This window comes from Megalobrama amblycephala, linkage group LG14, assembly GCF_018812025.1.
Source record: "Megalobrama amblycephala isolate DHTTF-2021 linkage group LG14, ASM1881202v1, whole genome shotgun sequence".
NCBI classification, from domain to species: Eukaryota; Metazoa; Chordata; class Actinopteri; order Cypriniformes; family Xenocyprididae; genus Megalobrama; species Megalobrama amblycephala.
Genome location: NC_063057.1, coordinates 5,706,377 through 5,731,604, shown reverse-complemented (window position 1 = coordinate 5,731,604; position 25,228 = coordinate 5,706,377). Strand labels below are relative to the sequence as shown.

Sequence of the window (25,228 nt, the reverse complement as noted above, 5' to 3'; positions counted from 1 at the left end):
TTATATCATAATTCTGACTTTTTTCTCAGAATTGCGAGTTTATATCTCATAATTAATTCTGACTTTTTTTAATCAGAATTGCGAGTTTATATCATAATTCTGACTTTTTTCTCAGAATTGCGATTTTATATCATAATTAATTCTGACTTTTTCTCAGAATTGCGAGTTTATATCATAATTCTGACTTTTTTCTCAGAATTGCGAGTTTATATCTCATAATTAATTCTGACTTTTTTAAATCAGAATTGCAAGTTTATATCTCATAATTAATTCTGACTTTTTTTCTCAGAATCGCGAGTTTATATCTCATAATTAATTCTAACTTTTTTTAATCAGAATTGTGAGTTTATATCTCATAATTAATTCTAACTTTTTAAAATCAGAATTGTGAGTTTATATCTCATAATTAATTCTAACTTTTTAAAATCAGAATTGTGAGTTTATATCTCATAATTAATTCTAACTTTTTTTAATCAGAATTGTGAGTTTATATCATAATTCTGACTTTTTCCTCAGAATTGTGAGTTTTCATAATTCTGACTTTTCATAATGAGTTTGTCATAATCATCATAATTAATGTCAATTCTGACTTTTTTCTCAGAATTGAGAGTTAATTCTGACTTTTTTCAAATTGTGAGATATAAACTCAAAATTGAAAAAAAAAAGGTAAATGCAACTTTTTATCTCACGAATCTGACTTTTTTCTCAGAAGTGCGAGTTATAAACTCTGAATTTCAAGAAATAAAGTAAGAATTGTAAAATAAAAACAAAAACAAGTTTCCATAACAGCATGTCCTCAATTGGATAGCTACATAAATGTGTGCATGAATACTCACTGGTTGAGGAATGCAAACAGGTATCTCATGAGCACTAGTGTTGGCCGCGGTGTTGTGGTCAAGATCTTACGGATGGAGAGGGCACGCTCGTACAGATTCTCAGTTCCTGTTGAAGGCACATGAACACGCAAGTTCATAAACAAGGAAAATCAGACGTCCCATGTGCTCAAACAGGCAGGGACTCTTTCATAGACACATGAAAAGACACCAGCTGTCCAAACTCCCCAGGAAACCCGAGTACTTAGCACCCTGTCATTTCCCGAATGCTTGTGCCACTATTTCTCACACACACCTTTCCTTCCTCCATCCTGCTTCATTCACATACATGCACAACTTATACGAAAGCAGGGGAAAACGTGCACTCACGGACGCAGGCGATGAGATCATTGAACTTCTCCTTGGGGAAAAGCGGGTTGTCCAGGTTGCGGAAGTACATTTTCAATACGCCCGCTACCGAGTTAATGTCATGGTTATTCTCCTCGTCAGTCAAGGGATCGTTGCCTGGGAAACAGTCAGATGAGAGAGTATCCATGGTGATAGATCCTTTTAAATTAAAATCTGTGATTTTCACATTTTAAACGATTAGTTCATCCAAAAATGAAAATTCTGTCATTAATTACTACATTATTAAAATTACATTATTACCCTCATGTCGTTCCAAACCCGTAAGACTTTCGTTCATCTTTGGGACACAAATTAAGATCTTTTGATGTCCCTCCACTGACAGTCCACGCAACTACCACTTTAAAAAGTTCATAAAGAGATCGTAAAACTAATCCATATGAATAGAGCGGTTTAGTCCAAATATTCTGAAGAGACTCGATCGCTTTATATGATGAACAGATTGAATTTAGGCTTTTATTCACTTATAAACATTGATCACACGTCAGATATGGTAAACAGAAGCTCAAGCATGTTTGCTTGACGTGCAAAAACCAATGAGGTTCATTCTCATGTGTTACGAATCACGTTTGAGAAACCGCAAGAGGTTTGTTCTGAAGATGAACGAAAGTCTTATGGATTTGGAATGACATGAGGGTGAGTAAATGATGACAGAATTGACATTTTTGGGTGAACTATCCCTTTAATACAGAGCTGAGCTTTCAAAAAGCCATTGGAATTTATTAACCCTTTCCCCGGTATTGACAGAATTTTCCAGCTTTCCGTGTTTTCACTGTTATAAGGTTGGGGACGCTATTACGCATCTTCTGAAAGACTAAAGAATCTCCGGATCAAAACACAAGCAAAAAAAAGCAGAAACAAGCGATAAAAGCACAATTTTCTCAGCTTTTTGTTCAAAATGTTGTTGTTGTTTTTTTTATGAAACTTACAAAAGTCCCTTTTCAGTCCCTCCAGAAAAACGCGATTATGCGATCGCCTGATTTCATGCATAATCAGCCAATGTCCGCATATTTATGCGGGGGTCGCATTTTTTTTCAAATACGCCGCACTTTCGCCGCATAAATTGCCGATTTCAGCAAGCAAAATATATGCGGGGCTAGCATGATTTCATAATCCCTGCATTTTTGTTGCAAAAAAGTCACATATATCTTAGCAGAAAGTTGAAAAATGTTGCGTTTACTTCACACTAGTAAAGCGCCATTATTTTCCCCCTATTGCCATGGGAACCTTGTGAAGTGACGTAATTACGCGACGTGAACATCATCTGCAAACTATGAAACCATGATGAAGCACACAAATCATTCTCATTTGCAAATAAAAATAAGTGCAAAAGACCGCGCGAAGCAGTTTCCCGGTGTGTTACATGACAGTGGGGGCAAAATATTTTGCACTCCGTGCAACTGCGTGTTGACACTGGAAAACCACTTTCACTTTGCCACCGCCAAGGATGGTTAAAGCAGCAGCGGAAGCAGGCAGGAAGAAGCACACATTTTTAAAATATTTTATTTATTCATTTTTACAGAAGTTGTTGGATATTAATAATAATACGTTTATTTTATATAGCGCCTTTCTACAAACTCATATTCCTTTTGTAAAGCTACAGAACTTGTTTGACTCAATGTTTTGAGCCATGTGTTAATTAAGGTCTGAAATAAAACAGAATGAGAACTTAAATATTCTGTGATTTAGTATGCTTGCTTATCATAGGAAGTAATAGGAAATTACTCTTGAGAACAGGGTGTTGGGGGAATCACCTTTTATTTTTTTCTGTTTTTCATCAAACCGCAGTTTTTGCAAGTTCCCACAATTTCATCGCATAAAATTAAGTGTTGATAAAAATACTGCATGAAGCTAGAATGAAACATGTTTTTTAATTAAAAGCTCTGTTCTTTCTTTTGATATATCGCATGTTCTGATGTTCATACAACAAAATATTCTGGGGGCCCTGAATTTTCTGTGAAAATTAACAAAAAACAAAAAAACAAAAAAAAACAAAAAACTTGTGGTGGCTGGCAACTTAAAAAAAAAAAAAAAAAAAACGTCTGGCCAGGAAAGAGTTAATAAACAATCACAATTTGAATCAAGAGAGAATCTGTATTCAAAAATAAAAAATATTTTATAAATAATTTAGCATTTTTCTAATTTAATTGTATGAAATCATTACCAAATACATGGTTAAAGTCACAATTTTTTTGTTTTGATAATTAACAAAATAGTTAATTAGTATTTCATCTTAATGTTATGCCATAACTTGTCTTTGTAACAACTTTTGAAGCCTACTGTATATATTTTATTATTTCTGATGTTCAATCAGTGTGCTCAATAGCAGAATATAATTTATGTATTTAAAGAAGATCAGATGACTGTGTTCACAAACCTCTTTCGAAAGAGTTCTTGATGTCATTGACCTCCACCTGTGACCCTGAAACCCTGAAAATACCCTGGTGTTGCAGACCTGAAAAAAAAAAAGGGATGGATGCATATATATGTGTGTTTGATGGATTCAAAATTTGTATTATTAAATCAGATTAAATACATTCCTCACCGTATAGATTAATAAAGCGAATACAGCTTTCTACAATCAGAGGGATGGCCTTCCCAGAATCCTGTGTGCAGATAAAAATATCCCCCCAAAATCACAAAGAAGCCCATGGAAGTTAACATGAAACATGCGTGCTGGTACAGGTGGAAAGGAAACGTTAAAAGGCTGTTACCTGGTGCCTGCTGTGGGAGTTTCGTCGACGGCTGAGTGGAAAAAGGAGGATAAAATACAACTGAAACAAGTTTTAGCATTCAAAAAGGTCATGAGAACCTTTACAAATATCAAGAGGATCTTGTGATTCAGGGTAGTATATGTAAAAAGGGCATTAAAGAAGGTCAGACACAAAGATGATGAGATGTACCTGGTTGTCATGATGTCTGCTCTGTATCCTGCAGACATAGATATTATATTAGATGACATTTCACTGGTCATCACAAACTGAACTCCTATAAAAGCTCAAAAGATGTCACTTCCTCTTCATTATGTTATTTAAAATGCTGGACAGATTATTTAGGGGTTCGAGCACATGGCGCTGAAACTCTATTGTAATTGTTAAACTTTCCAAGGATCAGCATTCTCTCCTAAAAGCGATCGGGCAGACCAAACCGTAACTCGCTCATATACCGTTTGTTGTAGACTCAAGCGTCTTATATCATTGCAATCCTTGGCTCAAGATGAACAATAAAAATGTCTGTAGTAGTAGTAGTATACAATAATAATAAATATAAATGATATTATTATACATTGAGAAAAGTGCAACATCACCTTCAGCTATGCTTCTCTTCAGCATGTCGTGTTTGGCTTGTAGTTTAGCGATGAGATTACTGCCTTCCAGGTACTCCTTCAGTTTCTGCAGACAAACAAATGCACACAGTCAATAATAATCCAGTTACACTGGAAATTAATGATCTAATTAGTCCCGGTCATCCTTCAGTAGCCATAAACTAAGTTTAAAGATACTGACGTTGCTTTAGGCTAAAACAAGCCCATTGATCCGGGGGACACAATGCTACAAACTACAGTGTGAACAGATCATCGACTGTAAAGTGTGATGCTGTGTCTGTGCTCTTTCCTGTGTCTGATATGTCTTATTAAACACTATTTCCAAAACAGGCTCTGTCTGAGGGATTGCGTGTGAGCCAGCATTTACTGTGAAATAGAAGAGCTCCGTTTCCTGCTGGTTGGCGCGTCTCTTGGCCAGGCTGGGTTTGCTGAGGTAAGTGTCTGATACGCTGGATTTGACTGACTCAGTGGAGCGGCTGTGCTGGAAGCTCTCGGACACGTCGTAGTCCTCCATGTTCACCATGTCCTGGACAGTGCTGAGAGTGGCCTCCGACGTCTTTTTCACCTTCAGAGGGAATATAGAGAGCTATAGAAGTGGTTCCATATATACTACTGTAGTGAATGACCAGCACACGTTCATCTTAAAGGTGCCCTAGAACCAGTTTTTACTGTAATATAAGTCTAAGGTGTCCCCTGAATGTGTCTGTGAAGTTTCAGCTCAAAATACCCCATAGATTTTTTTTTAATTAATTTTTTTAACTGCCTATTTTGGGGCATCATTAACTATGCACCGATTCAGGCTGCGGCCCCTTTAAATCTCGCGCTCCCTGCCCTCCCTGAGCTCTCGACTATACTACAGTGCATAAACAAAGTTCACACAGCTAATATAACCCTCAAATGGATCTTTACAAGATGTTCGTCATGCATACTGCATGCATGCGTCGGATCACGTGAGTATAGTATTTATTTGGATGTTTACATTTGATTCTGAATGAGTTTGAGGTTGTGCTCTGTGGCTAAAGCTAACATTACACACTGTTGGAGAGATTTATAAAGAATGAAGTTGTGTTTGTGCATTACACAGACTGCAAGTGTTTAAAAATGAAAATAGCAACGGCTCTTCTCTCCGTGAATACAGTAGGAAACGATGGTAACTTTAACCACATTTAACAGTACATTAGCAACATGCTAACGAAACATTTATAAAGACAATTTACAAAAATCACTAAAAATATCATGATATCATGGATCATGTCAGTTATTACCGCTCCATCTGCCATTTTTCGCTATTGTTCTTGCTTGCTTACCTTGTCTGATGATTCAGCTGTGCACAGATCCAGATGTTAATACTGGCTGCCCTTGTGTAATGCCTTGAACATGGGCTGGCATATGCAAATATTGGGGGCGTACATATTAATGATCCCGACTGTTACGTAACAGTCGGTGTTATGTTGAGATTCGCCTGTTCTTCGGAGGTCTTTTAAACAAATGAGATTTATATAAGAAGGAGGAAACAATGGAGTTTGAGACTCACTGTATGTCATTTCCATGTACTGAACTCTCGTTATTCAACTATGCAAAGGTAAATTAAATTTTTGATTCTAGGGCACCTTTAATACACTGCCCTGTTTACACCTTATTTTCATATTTCAGCAGTGGTCAGAGCAAAATACAGGTGTAAATGGGGTCCAAAAGTTTTTACATACACTATAAGGAGCATTTTCTACCCTTAAATTTATGTAAGCTAATGTACACTCTAAAAAAAGCTGGGTTAAAAATAACCCAAGTTGGGTTAAATATGGACAAACCCAGCAACTATTGTTTAAAAATTACTGTATTGCTTAAAATGAACCCAAAATAGGTTGGAAATTAAAATTTATTAATATGTTTAAGAAATTAACATTTGTAAATGGGTCAAGATGGACAAGATGGATTTTTACAAGATGGACAAAATTTGTGACCAAAATGTCGGTTTTACAGAATGACGATATTTTCAAACAATGCTAACAGGCTGATATCTAGCTAGCTAGCAAAAGAACAATCAAACATTTAATATTTAGTACAAGTTTTATAGCGGTTGTACCGAATGACCTGATGTTTCGGGACATGCGTATGAGCAAGTGAAAACATTAATTTTTAAAATAGTTAAGAGAATGTTACTATGCTTCATGACCATGTGGTCCTTTGCAGGTGTCTGAATGATGTCACATCCTGTCACATGATATTGACTGCATGACTTGATCCAAAATAGTCCCTTTATATTGGTTACTCCAAATGCAAATGACATCAATGATATTCATTTCCCGGACAATCTTTCTCATAACAAAGCAACGGCTTCTACACATAATTTTAATACCATTTTGCACTATGTTGATATATGATGTTATAAAATCATGCCAGAATAAAAAAATATATACATTTATTACAGTTTAAGATATTTTAATCACAAATGAAATGGCTGTATTGGCCTTTGGACGCTTAAACCGAATTACCTTTTGACACTTAAAAATCTTTAAAATACCTTTATATGTGCAAAATATAATTAAAAACCTTTTGGATTCAATAAGAGATCTAGTTGTACTACCTTACATACTTTGGATGTCATATCAAAGGCCTTTGGTCAAAAAAAGGACCCGTCATATTACTGACCCTCATAAGTTTAATAAATAATAATTAAATAATAAACATTTATTAAATGGCTCATTAATAAATGTTCACCTTTTGATTATTATTGTTGCCTCTAGTAATTATTTGTGTCTGATTTCTAATTTCCAACCTATTTTGGGTTCATTTTAAGCCAGCAAAACAGTCATTTTAAACAATAGTTGGGTTAAATAAAACTACCCAGCATGCTGGTCAAACACAACTGCTGGGTTAAAACAACCCAATCACTGGGTTTGTCCATATTTAACCCAACTTGGGTTGTTTTTAACCCAGCATTTTCCGATTACAGAATGTTTATTTAGTGTTGTTAAATAATTTTGCCAATTAATTTAGATGATACCAAATATAGGTAAATTTTTTTCAGTGAATATACAAAATAATTTGCAGTGAGATTACAGTTTGTAAATCTACAGTATTTAGAAGCAATAATGTTTGATGTCAGTCATTTGAAAGAACAGTTATTTTAAATTGTAATAATTACTGTTATTTTTGATCAAATAAATTAGCATTATCACGTCCAACCAACCAAGCTAATAGTACAATTGTTTTGTGACAATCAGGAATTGGTCTGTAGCCATCTAGAGAAGCAGGGATAGAGAAATATCACACACACACACACACACATTTGTACAGCCCTCGGTCTCTACAGTCTAAACTCACTGCAGTAATACAGCGTTCATCAGCACTTCTGCTCTGTCCTTCACATGCTGAGAGCTGCAGGAAACAGCTGGCCTGCCAACAACCTGCGATAAACAACCACACACTCCAACAGAGACGGAGAAGATGGAAACAATATGTATGAATGCGGTGTGCTGGGGTGCATATATAGTGCCTGACGACAAAGAGAGAAGGAGCGAGAGAGGGGAGAGGAGAAATGGAGAAGGTGTGCGCGCCTGTCATCCCATTCTTTATCCTCAGTGGGGGAACCGCAGCTGCCGAGGTGCTCATTCGAGAGGAAGGGATTGTGTGTGTGTGTGTGTGTGTGTGTGTGTCTCACCTCCTCATTTTCGATCTTCAGTGTAGAGAGGCGCGACTGCAGCTGCTGGAATCGGAGGAGGAGTTCGGCTTGCACCTGCGGCAGTGCTGTGATTTGACTCACCTGAAATATCAACATGCATAAATACACACATTACAGAAACCGCTCAGCAGAACAAACAAATCATTTGATCTTTTAACTTGGCCTTTTGGACATTTTCAAGGACATGGATAGTAAAGAAAGGAAAGGAAATGAGGGCGGTCGATCATGATCATGAATTCTTCTGCTGAAGATTAACTGTCATACAAATAACTGCGATTATCAAATTAATTCTGTATTTTTTAAGCCTAATATGTTATTTTTTTAACTTGGAATTTTATATAATAATTTTAAAAAATATAATAAAATAGACCCATATGATTTGTGAAAAATATACAATATAATTTATTCCACATAAACATTGCATGTTCAGTTAATAGTATGGGGCAAAAATGTCCATCTTCCTAACTTAATGTCATAATTACCTTTTCTGAGGTCATAATTCCCAATTAGAAACGATTTTTATTTATTTATTTGTTTATTTATTTTTAGAAATGGTCTTTATAGAAGCTTGTTTCCACTACGGAATAAAAAAAATATATATATAAAATGTAATTGCGATTTTTTTCTCTCACAATTCTCACAATTTTTTTCTCAGAATTTCAAACTTATCTCTTGCAATTCAGATTTTTCTCGCAGTTGCGAGTTTATATCTACGGAAGAGGATTAGGGCCAAGCAATAATAAAAAAATAAAACCATCTCGAGATTAAAGTCGTTAAATTTCGAGAAAAAACTCGTTCAATTTTGAGAAAAAAGTCGAGATAAAATGTTGAGAATAAACTTGTTAAATTACGAGAAAAAACTTGTTAAATTTCGAGAAAAAAGTCGAGATAAAATGTTGAGAATAAAGTCATTAAATTACGAGAAAAAAGTTGTTAGATTATGAGAACAAATTCGTTAAATTATGAGAAAAAAAGTCGTTAAATTTCGAGAAAAAAAGTCGATTAAAAAAAGGTTGAGAATAAACATTAACAAATTTGTAATTTAACGAAATTGTTCTCATAATTTAACAAATTTGTTCTCGTAATTTAACGACTTTTTTCTCATAATTTAACGAATTTGTTCTCGTAATTTAATGACTTTATTCTCAACATTTTATCTCGACTTTTTCTCAAAATTTAACGACATTTTTCTCATAATTTAACGAATTTGTTCTCATAATTTAACGAATTTGTTCTCGTAATTTAACAAATTTGTTCTCGTAATTTAACGACTTTTTTCTCGTAATTTAATGACTTTATTCTCAACATTTATCTCGACTTTTTTCTCGAAATTTAACGTCATTTTTCTCATAATTTAACGAAATTGTTCTCATAATTTAACAAATTTGTTCTCGTAATTTAACGACTTTTTTCTCGTAATTTAATGACTTTATTCTCAACATTTATCTTGACTTTTTTCTCGAAATTTAACGTCATTTTTCTCATAATTTAACGAATTTGTTCTCGTAATTTAATGACTTTATTCTCAACATTTTATCTCGACTTTTTCTCAAAATTTAACGACATTTTTCTCATAATTTAACGAATTTGTTCTCATAATTTAACGAATTTGTTCTCGTAATTTAACAAATTTGTTCTTGTAATTTAACAACTTTTTTCTCGTAATTTAAATGACTTTATTCTCAACATTTATCTCGACTTTTTTCTCGAAATTTAACGACATTTTTCTCATAATTTAACTAATTTGTTCTCGTAATTTAACAAATTTGTTCTCGTAATTTAACAAATTTGTTCTCGTAATTTAACAACTTTTTTCTCGTAATTTAATGACTTTATTCTCAACATTTATCTCGACTTTTTTCTCGAAATTTAACGACATTTTTCTCATAATTTAACAAATTTGTTCTCGTAATTTAATGAGTTTATTCTCAACATTTTATCTCAACTTTTTTCTAATAATTTAATGAATTTGTTCTCGTAATTTAACGAGTTTGTTCTCGTAATTTAATGACTTTATTCTCAACATTTTATCTCGACCTTTTTCTCGAAATTTAACAACTTTAATCTCGAGATGAATTTTTATTATTGCTTGGCCCTAATCCTCTTCCGTATATATCACACAGTTCAGAATTGCGAGATATAAACTTGCAATTGCGAGATAATAAGTCGTAATTACCTTTTTTATTATTTGTATTCTGTGGTGGAAATGAGCTTCCATACCTTTTCAAATTAGAAAATGATGAGGAATTTAGTTTTTGGTTACAAAATATTATACTTTTTATAAAATATTAGGCTTTTTATATTAGGCAGTTCATGATACAATCAATCACAGGACAGTGTCAGAATTTGAAAAAACAATTTTGTGTTTGTAGATATAATCCTTTTTTGTTCAGCCAAATTATGAAGATATAAGACAGTAAAAGGCACTGCAGTAGCACAAATGAATTCCTTTCCTACACAGAAGGGTATTATGATTTGTTTCATGAATGCATATATGTAGTTTGGACACTAGGTGGCGTGTGACCTGGTCTCCCATGTGTGGCTGAAAGTTGAAGCGTGCAGGAGGGGTGAACGCTGTGGGGTGAGTCTCCATAAAGCGTTGCCGGTCACTACCGGGGTCCAGCCCCTCCACGGCCCCCTCCAAAATATCCAGGCCCTCGTGGCGAGAGGTTTCCAGGCTGTATTCAGCCGACAAGTAGGTCCGCAACGCCCGGCTCAGGCCCGCATGATAACCGAGGTCACAACACTGTTAAAACACAGATACATGCAATCGACTTTCAAAGAGAAAAGAACATGAACAGTGTGGATTTGTATAGAGCTGTCACTCAAAACCGATTATGATGGATAAAACATTCCCTTAAAACGTTTATCTAGAAATTATCCTCCTCGGCTTCTGTTCTCAGGGTTAATTTGAAGGGTTTTTCATACAGGCTTTTACCGTATCTCACTTACCACCCCCACACAATCTCTCTCTCTTTTAGCCACCCACGTACACAAATTCTCCTGCTGTCTTTATCTCAGTGTGAGCAGGTTTGACCTCTGTGAAGGTCAAAAAGACACAGCGCTCCGATCAGCCAGATACTGCTGACCACGATCAGCCCGCTGCAAACTCTAATGAGCAAAACAACAGACACAGCAAACCGAGGAGCAGGGACGGCCCGTGTGAGAAATGGCTGCTCTCTGTGCCGTTGAGGGATCTCCTGGCCTCACTGTTCACTAGATTGAGTGTGCAGGATACTCAGTAGGATACTATAGAATAGTATGCATTAGGTGTACAGTTTGCAGATTTGCTGATGAACTGCTACAGCTGCGAAAATAACCGGTATACAACTAGAGCACACTACATGGGACTCTCTATCCCACAATGCAATGCACACAAATTGACCTTCCATTTTCAGTGTGATGAATTAAATCGAAATCAACTGCAATATCAATGTATACTACAGAATATACTGTGTGTGCATATATAGTATGACATATAGTATTTAATATGGTAAATATATACAGTGTGGCATATGTTGAAGTCTCTTATAAAAATACACTGTGTAGATAGATAGATAGATAGATAGATAGATAGATAGATAGATAGATACAGAATGATAGATAGAACAAACAATAGAACAATAGAATGATAGAACGATAGATAGAATGAGAGAATAGATAGATAGATAGATAGATAGACAGATAGATAGATAGAACAGTAGAATGACTGATAGATAGATAGATAGATAGATAGATAGATAGATAGATAGATAGATAGATAGATAGATAGATAGATAGATAGATAGATAGATAGATAGATAGAACGATTGATAGATGGACTGACTGGTAGACAGAACGACAGATAGAACGATAGATAGAACGATAGATACAGAATGATACAGAACAATAGATAGATAGATACAGAATGATAGAACGAACGATAGAACAATAGAATGATCGAACGATAGATAGACAGATAGAACAGTAGAATGACTGATAGATAGATAGATAGATAGATAGATAGAACAATACAGAATGATGGATAGAACGAAAGATAGAAAGATATATAGAAAGATAGATAGATGGATTGACTGGTAGACAGAACGACAGATAGAACGATAGATAGATAGAACAATATATAGATAGAATGATAGATAGAATGATAGATAGAACGATAGATAGATAGATAGAGACAGAACGATAGATAGAACGATAGATAGAACAATACAGAACGACAGATAGAACGAGCGATAGAATGAACGATAGAAAGATATATAGAAAGATAGATAGATGGATAGACTGGTAGACAGATCGACAGATAGAACGATAGATAGATAGATAGAACGATAGATAGATAGATAGATAGGAGACAGAACGATAGAACGATAGATAGAACGATAGAACGACAGATAGAATGATAGATAGAACGATAGATAGATAGAATGATAGAACGACAGATAGAACGATAGATAGATAGATGGATAGATAGATAGATAGATAGATAGATAGATAGATAGATAGATAGATAGATAGATAGATAGATAGATAGATAGAGAGAGACAGAACGATACAGAACAATAGATAGAACGAACGATAGAAAGATAGATAGATGGACTGACTTGTAGACAGAATGACAGATAGAACGATAGAATGATAGAACGATAGATAGAACGATAGATAGAACGATAGATAGATAGGGACAGAACGATAGAACGATAGATAGATAGATAGACAGATAGATAGATAGATAGATAGATAGATAGATAGATAGAACGATAGAACGACAGATAGAACGAGCGATAGAACGAACGATAGAAAGATATATAGAAAGATAGATAGATGGATTGACTGGTAGACAGAACGACAGATAGAACGATAGATAGATAGAACGATAGATAGATAGAATGATAGAACGACAGATAGAACGATAGAACAATAGAACGATAGATAGATAGATAGATAGAGACAGAACGATACAGAACAATACATAGAACGAACAATAGAACGATAGATAGATGGACTGACTTGTAGACAGAATGACAGATAGAACGATAGATCGATAGATAGATAGATAGAACGAGACAGAACAATACAGAACTATACAGAACGATAGATAGAACGATAGAACGAAGTCATGTGACAATGTAGCATCCTACTGTTTATCATGTCTATCACTGCATACTATATTTAAAATAATTTCAGGACAGTATATAGGCCAATTCACCGACACCAACAGACGGCAACAGACACTTCGTCGGGTTTTGCGGGATCGGTGCGTTATCCCTGTCGGAGTCTGCTGTCGTCTGTCGGAGCTGAACATTCTGAATGGGAATGAGAGTGTCTGTAATCAGGTGACTGTCAGTGTTGGTCTGTGTCTGTGTGAACTGGCCTTATTCTGCAGTAGCTCCATTCCAAATGTGGCCTGTTACAGAATGTGCTAATGTGTGCTTGTAATTAAAGGCTTAATCTCCATCCCGTCCTGCCTGTTACAGGGTGCGTTTGTCTCTAATTAAAGGCAGTGGAGGCTGCCTTAATTAGTGATTATTAATCAGGACTATAATTCATTACTGTGCTTGGTGAAAAAGCAAATAAACGCAACCATAACACCATGCCCTTCATGCAGTGGCAATTTCCTGCCGTGGATTCGCCGTCTGCGCGAGCGGCGATATATAATCAGATACTCACGTCGATCAAATGCGACAGATCGTGGATGTAATATTTAAACAGAGAAGCGTTCGTGGCCTCCAGAGTCAACAGATACTCGTTCCGAGCTTTCATAACCTTCAGTTTGTTCTCGGAGTACTTGGCTTGGCGCTGGGGAAAAAAAAAAAAAGAGAAAGATGGAGAGGTTGAAGGAGAGAGAGAAGGACAAAGTGTTGAGTAAGTGCTATATCTCCATCAAGGCAAGAAGATAAAATGTTTTTATTGACGGGCTGCCTATCGACTAACTTGTTTCTAATGCCAGTGTTTTCACAGTGAGGCTTGGCTGACGTCTGCGTCTCTGTGATTGTAATTGCTCCTTTAATTAAAGTCCCTGTCTGCCGGTAAAACCCACAGATATTTTAAAGCAACATTATCGTTAAATCAAGGAAGGATCTTGATCATTGAAGTTTATTTATTTTGTATGCAAAAATTTGTTTCTTTATCTGGTATTTTTACTGTCACTTTGGAGCAATTTAATGCATCCTTAAATATAATATATTTAAATATCTCAGTGTATAAACATTATGACATATGTGAACCAAACTGTTTTATGCTCCTGCTATGCCTTGGAAAAATGCTTGCCGTACACTGATGACTCTGTCCATCGGGATTATCCCGTCTGCCTATTCTGTCCAATACTGTAACCGTTGCTCATTCTAACCTCTCCTCCCGCTTATGAAATAAGAGAAAAATGGATGCAGTATCAAACTGTAGTGAACACACGGTGTGCCACAGGGGTGTATGTACTGGAAAATTAATGCTCTGAAGAGAGACTCTTGCTTTATTTATAACATTATATCTGACATTATAGTCTCCTGGGTTTATACTGATGTAGAAACTGTGCAATATCGTGCTCTAAACACATGGTTTTCAGTTACAGAATGGTGTGCAAAATGGCCGCTCTTCTTTGCTATTTTTCCCTCCCCAGTGAACATTTCTATAAATATGTTCTGGCTGTACATGTTGTAGCTGTACTACAGTATGATTTAAATATTATAGATTAAAGCATTAAAGTATTTCAGCTCAAACACATAAAAAAACATCAATATGGAGTTAAATAAACCAAGCATCCAAATAGTCAAAAACAAAACCCCCCAGTAAATCTTCAGAACAACATTATAATGAAGCATCAAATCATCTAAATCAACAAAATAGGCTCATTTTTACGTTGGTTATGCATAAATCAGAAAATATTCCCTCATAATGTCCACCAAATTACTCCAGAACTCCAGTTCACAGTATTTCATCAAGACAAATGAACTTTGCACTCTATTTCTGGAAACACATCTGGCACATTAAAATTCAACGAATCCAATTTGCATAGTGGATAATACACTCTTGGATTGCAAACAACAAAACTCACAAAGTATAACACATAAAGAACAAAATCTAAAAAGCAAAAGATTCAAAACTCACCTTCTCTTTCATCTTCTGAATCTTGCGAGCAGCGTTGCGCCGTTGGTGGCGATCTTCGGTGCGCAGACTGAAGACGGCCTCTCCGCCCCGGCCTTGTCGTTCGCCCTGCCTCTCTGCCTCCTTCAGCTTATTCTCTGCACTTAGTGTCTCAGTGTGATACATGTGATACGTCTTCATCACCTGGAGGGGGCAGAGCAGCCAGGGAACTACATTACCCACAATCCCCATGCAAGCCCAAAATCCTTCCTATAGAGTGCAACAATCAGGTTCTTGAAGTAAAAACTCCATTGGGAAACTGATTTTTAACTTATAAACCTTTAAAAGGTCAAAGTTTGAACTAATTGTTATATACTTCCCAGCTATAATATATATGTTATATATATATATATTTTTTTTTATTTTATTTTATTTTTTTTAAATGACCGATCGTTTCTCTAGATAAGACCATGGGATCGTGTAGAATGCTTTGAAGCTGCACTGAAACTGTAATTTTGACGTTCAACCGTTTGGGGTCCGTTGAAGTCCACTATAAGGAGAATAATCCTGGAATGTTTTCATCAAAAACCTTAATTTGTTTTCAACTGAAGAAAGAAAGACAGTAACATCTTGGATGACATGGGGGTAAGTAAATTATCAGGAAATTTTAATTTGAAAGTGAACTAATCCTTTAAAGACAGACCTACTGTGAGCTACAAGGGTGTAAATAGATGGTATTTGTTTCTGTTGAAACCGTTAGCTCACATTATTTTAACTAATAATCATGTTTAAAAGCAGAATTTGTGGTAAAAAACTACATTACCCATGATGCAGCTCCGCTCACTCCCATAAAATACTTGCAACAAACTTAAAGTCTATTGTTTTTGTATATTATATATATATATATATATATATATATATATATATATATATATATATATATATATATATATATATATATATATATATATATATATATATATATATATACACACACAGTACAGTCCAAAAGTTTGGAACCACTAAGATTTTTAATGTTTTTAAAAGAAGTTTCGTCTGCTCACCAAGGCTACATTTATTTAATTAAAAATACAGTAAAAAACAGTAATATTGTGAAATATCATTACAATTTAAAATAACTGTTTTCTATTTGAATATATTTGACAAAGTAATTTATTCCTGTGATGCAAAGCTGAATTTTCAGCATCATTACTCCAGTCTTCAGTGTCACATGATCCTTCAGAAATCATTCTAATATGCTGATCTGCTGCTCAAGAAACATTTAATGTGTACAATTGTACAAAATATTTGTGTACAATATTTTTTTTCAGGATTATTTGATGAATAGAAAGTTCAAAAGAACAGTGTTTATCTGAAATCTAATCTTTTGTAACATTATAAATGTCTTTACTGCCACTTTTGATTGATTTAATGCATCCTTGCTGAATAAAAGTATTCATTTCTTTCATTTCTTTTCAAAAAAATAAAAATAAAAATTCTTACTGACCCCAAACTTTTGAACGGTAGTGTATAATGCTACAGAAGCTTTGTATTTCAGATAAATGCTGTTCTTTTGAACTTTCTATTCATCAAGGAATCCTGAAAAAAAAAGTACACAACTGTTTTCAACATTGAAAATAATCATAAATGTTTACTGAGCAGCAAATCAGCATATTAGAATGATTTCTGAAGGATCATGTGACACTGAAGACTGGAGTAACGATGCTGAAAATTCAGCTTTGCATCACAGGAATAAATTACTTTGTCAAATATATTTAAATAATACACAGTTATTTTAAATTGTAATAATATTTCACAATATTACTGTTTTTTACTGTATTTTTAATTAAATAAATGTAGCCTTGGTGGCAGACGAAACTTCTTTTAAAAACATTAAAAATCTTAGTGGTTCCAAACTTTTGAACTGTACTGTATATATTATATATATATATATATATATATATATATATATATATATATAAAAAACACAATATTTTTAAATGAGTAGTTTTACGTTCCTCCGTCGTTTTTAATTTGATTATTCTTTAGCTCCACCAACTCTCATGAAGCACTGTAAATTACACTCTAAAATACTTAAATATTTGTATGCATATTTTGAATATATTAAAAATAATTCATATTTTTTTATATTCTCCATCGTTTTTAATTTGATTATGCTCTTTGCAATGCTTCATGGGATTGTAGTTCTTTCCCTCACTAAAGCTGTTAAGTACACCTTTATATTTTTGTCAGATTTTCAAAATACTTTTTTGCTTATTGTTATGATTCACCTCATAGCTGATTGATTTGGTTCATGGATTATAACACTAACAAAGACCTTTTTTTTTCTTTCTTTCAAATCCCTATTGGCGAAATGAATGGAAAAAACACTTCCAGAATATTTGACACATAATACTTCACAAATTGCATCTCTCTTCAATTCTGACTGCTAATAGTCTATAAACACTGTGTTAACATTTGGGGAATTCTTGCAGACATTTAATTGTATTTTGGGCCGTGGTGGAAAGTGATTTTTGGAGAGAACGCCAAAACTGTCAAAAAACACTCCTTGCTACATGCTCCCTGCTCCGCTCTCATACTCTGATGTAAATCCTTCTCAACAAGGATGCAAAACTGCTTACATGAGGGCTGCAGTGGGGTGGAAACTTCCTGAACTTTGAGTACTTTGGTTCAGAGAATTCATCTCATTTTTAGCGGCACTACTGACGTTAGTGGTAAGCTCAGCTGACAGACTTAATGTGTGCTGCGTGTTTTTGTTTTATCGAGGTTATTTATGCAAGAGCTACTGGCTTTTAAGACTTCAGGCCTGTCAGACAAGCTCACATTCAGGTCAAATATTCACAACAACTACAGACAAATAACATTTTTAGGAGGCGTGGCTTTGGAGACGCTCTGAAGGGAGGGTGGGATCTATTGCTAGCCTCTCTGAAATTGCCTACCCTACTTTAAAATTATTCTAGTCGAGCCCAAAACAAAATCAATACTTTGTAAAAGAGCATAATATGGCCTGTGCTTTCAAATTTGCCGTCTACTGGTATGGGATGATACTGACGAACTGTATGCGTTCCTGTAATACTATCACTTCAAAGGCAGAATTTGGAAATTCATGCTGGTCTTTTCAGCAACTACAGAATTGGGTAAAACAAAACAGCTGCACAGACAAAATGTTAGATTGAGTAAATGTAAGATGAAACCGATGCGGTCGAGCTCTGGAAGAAGGCGAGTGAGAGACAGAGAGAGTGAGTGATGGAAGAGGCGAGCTGCGTATTGATGGAATGATAAAATGAGAGAGAGAAAAGCGCCAGAAATGTGATGGGATGAACAAGTAATCCAAAAAGAGATGAGAGAGATGATGAGAGCGAATGAGACAAGCTCACCGTGTAGAGTTCGTTAAGAATCTTCATCAGGTCTTCTTGCAGCTGGAAAATGATCTCTTTGCTCTGTGGGCCAAAAAAGAAAACAGACAAGGTGTGTTATAATGAATAGAGAGTAAGGGCCGAGCTGGGTCAAAATCAGACACACAGCCAAGCAATTGCTGTTCTCGCTTTGTCAATTCTGAACTAACACAATAGATCAAAACAACTCAAATGTCCACTTATGTGTTGCTTTACTTCTCTTGGGTCAGTCGTGTCATGCAGTACCTTTTCTACTCTACCTTTAGGGTCCATCAGATGCACTGACCAAGTCGTTTTTCTTTTTGTGTGTCATTAATGGGTTTTAGAAGAGCTGTAATGTGGTGTAATGCTCATTGTTCAGAAATACCAGGATGATGATACCGTTCTATCCTGATGAAGGGAGAAATTCTTGAAATGAAAAGTTTATTGAAAACCGAAAGTAGTTTGGTACAAATTTTATTATTATTATTATTTATTATTATTCATTTAAAAATGTGTGTTGGATTTACATGATTTAATCACGTATATGAACCAATTAAGTTACAAAAACACAATTTGTTCATGTAATTTCAACATCTCAGAATGAAGTCATTTTTAAGTGACCCAATAAAGTAGTATCAAAGTGATTTTATACGGTTTCCTGACAGGATTAATGCATTCGTTATCTTATATTTTTAAGTCACATGACTTAATCATAAGATTGTACTGGTCCACATCCTAAGCTAATGATCCACAATGTTAACCCAGTGTAATTTAAAGGTGCTAAAGAGGATCTTTTCGTCGACTGAGAAACCAAAGACTGTTAGTGAGTTTTTGAAATGAGCGCATGCGTAAGAACAGCCCCCCTCCTTCACAGCTCATTTCAAAGGAACGCCTCTCAAAACTCGTGCACGAGTATTGGAACATGAGTGTTTACCACCGGCATTTGCTGTGTCGTGTTAGTGGATTCATTATGTCGGACTCACCGCAGGTAACTCATAATCTGCAGTTGTTACTCCTGTCTCCGGACAAAAACATTGCATGCAGCGCCTGTGGAGTGTGGAAAGTTACTGGAGCGCGCAACTGCGCTCGTCTCTCACAAGGATCGTCATGGCAGTGATTGACAAGCCAGAGGGCCAATCGTTTACGCGATGATCGCGTAAACGATTGGCTGATGTTTTTAAGGCCCTACCTCATGCACAGATGATGTATATTAATATTATTCCTTTCAGTGCACCTAATATCGTTTATCAGTTAGTAAAGACAGTTTCAAGTAATATTGCAAAAATGTATAAAACAAAACATCCTCTGTAGCACCTTTAAATGATTCTAATCCAACATAATTGAACATTAAACCTATTAAATTTTCTCATGCTCAAAAACACTTCATTTGAACATTTTTACTCTTCTTATTAAGTCCTAAGCGAATCATGCTGGGAACCAATACATTTTTGAGTACTTGATTAGTTCACATTTGCCCTAAATAATTTAATCTAGTAGATTAAATCACATTTTAAAGAATTACATTAATCTGGAAACACAATTTTGTTGCGTAGACTGAGTAAATTAGACAATATGTATTTTCCTGTTTTTTTCAGTGTAGGGAAAAAGCAGTAAAGCTGTTTTAAGAAGCAAGAGACAAGTTCAATAGAACCCAAAATGGTATAAAGTTGTTTTTTTTGTTGTTGTTTTTTTACATTGACAACTTGGCACATATTTTCTTTGATGCATCTTGGATAATCTTAAACCTCGTTCAGACTGATTGAAATCTGATCAGATTTAGCAAGTGTGAACGACAAAAAAGCAAAAACAAAAAAAAACATGAAATGCAATTTTTACAAATCCGTCTTGAGCTAAAATTCATATGTAAATCGCATTTCTGGAAATACATTTCAGTCTGACCGCTCTGATCAGATTTCACACGACTTTCATACGACTCTCACGACACGTAAAACATAAACGTCAGACATTGTTATAGGAAACATGCTGGAAGTCACTGCAGAAACATGCTTGTGTTATTGCAAAGTGCGGGTCGAGCAGAAAATGACATGTTTTGAAAATGGCAGAGACGTCAGCACAGAATAAAGTTGCTCATACCAGCCTCCTTCGGTTCTGCCGCTGTCTCAGAAGACACAGTAGTCCAGCAGCTACATATTGTCATGTTGATATAAGACAAAACATCTCTATTTCAAACCCCTCCATGTTGCGGTTGTTGGCGTATACCTACCAACTCAATGTCACTACCATAGAAAGCAATGCAGATATTCCAGAAAACGAAAGAGCAGCATGGAAAACACGAATCGAATCAGTTATGTGGACAGTCAATTTTAGATCAGATTCCAGTCTGATGCACAAATAATGGGATATGAACTGACAGTGTGAACGTAGCCCTTTTTGTCATTGACCATACAAATCTCAATAGTGCCGGTCCACTAAAGTGTTTTGCAGAAAAAGAAATTCACTTCCTATAAATAAACCACCACTACAGAGACAAAGACTGAATAATGAATGGTGAATAATTCCACAGTCATGCACACAATCTGAGACAGCTGTGAGTTTCAGATTGTGGTAAATATACTGACAGAATTAAAACACACTGCTAGAAGCAAACTCCATTTGCTAACACCAGAATTACTAAAGAGGAACAAGAAGTAATACTTTAATTATCAAGAGATTTTCAGCACTCTTAATGAATGCATATTTTTTCCACCTTTCATTTTGCTGTGCTTCCCATCACATTACAGCACTGACGGGAACGACCTTCCACGCTGACCTGTGTTTGACCTCACCTTCTTGAGCAGGCGCATGTTGTCCTCGCTGACATGCGTGAAGCGCGTGATGACGTTGTTGAGGTAAAGGTCGCTGAGTGTGGCGTGGTCCTTACTCTCCCTCCTCACCTGGTTCAGCAGCAGATACCAGCAGTTCACGGGAGAAAGGAGGTTCTGGTCCTTCCTGCAACCAGTGGAAATGTGCGGTTTTAAGATGTAAGAGGAAAAATATTCAAACATAGCACATGAAAATACAAATACTAGAAAATAAAACTCAGATCTGTTATCAAGTGCTTATCATCTGCATTTGAATTAATTTTTTTTTTCATATTTATTAGGGGAAAAGTTGTACAAATAATTATTAACAACAGAATCTGCATTTTTATGGGTTTAAATAAAATATTTTTTTTTTATAAGAGACAATAAAAACAACTTTGTGCATCAAAACCACTCCTTTCCTGGTAAAACATGAACTTGATTTTCAAAAGTCAATAAATTTGCGACAGCTGAATGTAACATTTTTGACAAGCCACACGTCAGTCTCTGTAAGTAAGCCATGAAATAAACTTCATTCAGTAAAATAAGTATAATGAACTATGCAAAATGCATGTATAATGTATATAGTCATATAATATGTAATATATGTAATATAATAATGTAATATAATCTCCAGCACATTTTATAATTAGGCACAAAAAAAAAAAAAAAAAAAATCAAACAGTTCACCCCTCATGCATGTTATTACGTCTGTTAAACACTTTCGTAGGTTAGAATATTAGAACTAAAAACAATCAATTAATTCACTGAATAAATAATTATTACCTCACGATCCATCCGTTTTCAAATCCACATTATTTGAATATCACAACATTGATGTCTGTCAAAAAATAACATGCACAATACACAGTAGTATTTATGAGAAGCAGAGGTCCAGCGAGTCACGCATTTCCTGGAAAACCCAAAATATTGGATGTTTTGACTACGTCATCGCTTTCCGAGAAGAGAGAGAAAACTTCAACATGCTGTCTGTCAAAGACCATAACATACATAATACATAACTGACTCTAACATATTTTCGGGAACTTGACAGGTGATACACCGGATTCATACATTGAGTGACTTGAAATATTATGTCAAGCTCTTAAATCACAAGCTCTTGGTGATATTAAAAGTGAATATCTTTATCTCCGCTGTAGGACTCTCTGGGTGGCGCGGGGATTTGCTGTACACGCTGTTTTTGTGAGTGCTTCTCCGTGGCTTTTTTCAAGTAGTCATCCAGATCCACTAATGAACCATTTCTTATTTATTCTTAAGTAATGTTTAGGCTTTGGTGATGATTGCAACTGCAGTTCACTGAATTGACTTGCGCTTGGTAGGATGATTCTTTCCAAGAATCAGGGCGTTAAGCAAATGTATCGCAACCCTTAAAATCCATACAGATGAGTTCCAGCTGAACACACTCAAAATCTTCATTATGAATGACTCATTAGTGAATATATCAAGTTAGTGCTCAGAATCTCATTCCATGTCGGCATTTTATTCAATTATATTAATCATTTTTCCATAATATATTTGATACTTGAGATCACAAACTGAATAACATATAACAGCCTCTAAAAGTACGCTTAAGGCATACTGAAAATGTCTAAATGTATTTGCATTAGATAAAGAAATATAATTTAAGACTAAACAAAAAAAATGACACTCTAAAAAAATGCTGGGTTAAAAACAGCCCAAGTTGGGTTGAAAATGTACAAACCCAGCGGTTGGGTTAAATGTTTGCCCAACGTGCTGAGTAGTTTTATTTAACTCAACTATTGTTCAAAAATTACTATATGATTGCTTAAAATGAACCCAAAATAGGTTGGAAATTAAAAATCAGACACATAATTACTAGAGGCAACAATATTAAACGAAAGGTGAACATTTATTAAACAATATAATAAATGTTTATTGTTTAATTATTAATTAAAGGATTAGTTCACTTTTAAATACACTTTTCCTGATAAATTTACTCACCCCAATGCCATCCAAGATGTTCATGTCTTTCTTTCGTCAGTCGAAAAGAAATGAAGGTTTTTGAGGAAAACATTCCAGTATTTTTCTCCATATAGTGCATTTCAATGGCTACCAACAGATTGAAGGTCCAAACTGCAGTTTCAGTGCAGCTTCAAAAAGCTTTAAACGATACCAGATGAGTAATAAGGGTCTTATCTAGCGAATCGATCGGTCATTTTCGAAAAAAAAATACAACCGTTTATGCTTTATAAAGAAAATATCGCCTTGAACGTACTTTCCGCTTCCGCATTCTTCATAACGCTTACGCTGAATGTTCTACGCCTTCCCTCTTCAAGTTACAGAAAAAAACGAAACTGGCGCCGCGTTCGTTCCGTAAGTAGAATAGGGAAAGCGTAGAACATTCAGCGTAAGCGTTATGAAGAATGCGGAAGCGGAAAGTACCTTCAAGGCGATATTTTGTTTATAAAGCATAAACGGTTGTATTTTTTTTCGAAAATGACCGATCGATTCGCTAGATAAGACCCTTATTACTCATCTGGTATCGTTTAAAGCCCTTGAAGCTGCACTGAAACTGTAATTTTGACCTTCAATCTGTTGGTAGCCATTGAAATGCACTATATAGAGAAAAATCCTGGAATGTTTTCTTAAAAAACCTTAATTTCTTTTCGATTGACGAAAGAAAGACATGAACATCTTGGATGGCATGGGGTGAGTAAATTTATCAGGAAAATTGTATTTAAAAGTGGACTAATCCTTTAAACTTAATAAATGTTCATTTATTAAACATTAATAAATGTTCATTTCCAACATATTTTGAGTTCATTTCAAGCAAACCATACAGTAATTTTTAAACATTTAACCCAATGGGTCAAACATTTAACCCAACTGCTGGGATTGCCCATTTTCAACCCAACTTGGGTTGTTTTTAACCTAGCTTTTTTTTTTTTTTTTTAGAGTACACATGCATAAATATGCTTTCAAACATCGTGGACAGTGTCACATGATCCTTCAGATATCATTCTAATATGATGATTTGCGTCTCAAGAAACATTTCTTATTATTATCATTTATCAACGGTAAAAAACAGTTGTGCTGCTTCATATTTTTGTGGAAACCACAATGCATTTTTTTCCCCAGAATTCTTTGATGAACAAAGTTCAATATAACATCATTTATTTAAAACTGAAATCTTTTGTAACATTATAAATGTCTTTACTGTCACTTTTGATTAATGTGTCCTTGCAGAATAAATGTATTAATTTCATTAATTTAAAAAAATCTTACTGACCCCAAACTTTGGAACGGTAGTATATACCGCATGTATAACTATCACATTGCATTTATATCAGTGCAAACCGCTCATTTATTTTAGAGAGTGAAGATGCTTTAACCACCTGCCGAGGTGAGGTAAAAGACGCCATTTTGTTTCACACACTTGATCTTCTATATTAGTAATGGCTGTTGCGAAAAGACAATGGGAAGCCATTTTGGAGCAAAGAGGCGAATGTCTTCAGCAGCCAGTGACTAATCACAAAGCTCAGCAGGCATCTGATGGGACAGCCCCATGAGGACCAGCACACTAACAGTGCCCAGCAAGAAGGGGAAAAAATGTAACAGAAGAGAAACTGTGAAACACTCTCTCTCTCTCTTTCTCACTTATCCCTCATCACTCTATTTTCCCAGCAGAATGTTATCCGCATTAATGAGACAGCAAATACACAGAT

The 25,228-nt window shown here is 35.1% G+C and overlaps 1 protein-coding gene across 3 annotated transcripts in view; it reads right to left on the bottom strand.

The window, feature by feature from the left end:
• The window catches only part of srgap1b (SLIT-ROBO Rho GTPase activating protein 1b), a 50,611-nt gene that overhangs the window by 6,881 nt on the left and 18,502 nt on the right, over positions 1-25,228 (bottom strand). For 2 of the 3 annotated variants that reach the window (XM_048154905.1, XM_048154907.1), the window contains exons 3-16: positions 21,507-21,669; positions 18,721-18,783; positions 15,347-15,526; positions 13,913-14,041; positions 10,770-10,991; positions 8,225-8,326; positions 4,931-5,128; positions 4,546-4,630; positions 4,142-4,169; positions 3,953-3,983; positions 3,784-3,844; positions 3,616-3,693; positions 1,203-1,337; positions 837-942 (exon numbers count right to left, since the gene is read on the bottom strand). In XM_048154905.1, coding sequence (XP_048010862.1) covers positions 837-942; positions 1,203-1,337; positions 3,616-3,693; positions 3,784-3,844; positions 3,953-3,983; positions 4,142-4,169; positions 4,546-4,630; positions 4,931-5,128; positions 8,225-8,326; positions 10,770-10,991; positions 13,913-14,041; positions 15,347-15,526; positions 18,721-18,783; positions 21,507-21,669 — 1,581 coding nt within the window. The remainder of the gene's footprint in view (positions 1-836; positions 943-1,202; positions 1,338-3,615; positions 3,694-3,783; positions 3,845-3,952; positions 3,984-4,141; positions 4,170-4,545; positions 4,631-4,930; positions 5,129-8,224; positions 8,327-10,769; positions 10,992-13,912; positions 14,042-15,346; positions 15,527-18,720; positions 18,784-21,506; positions 21,670-25,228) is intronic. The other variant, XM_048154906.1, reaches the window with a different exon arrangement.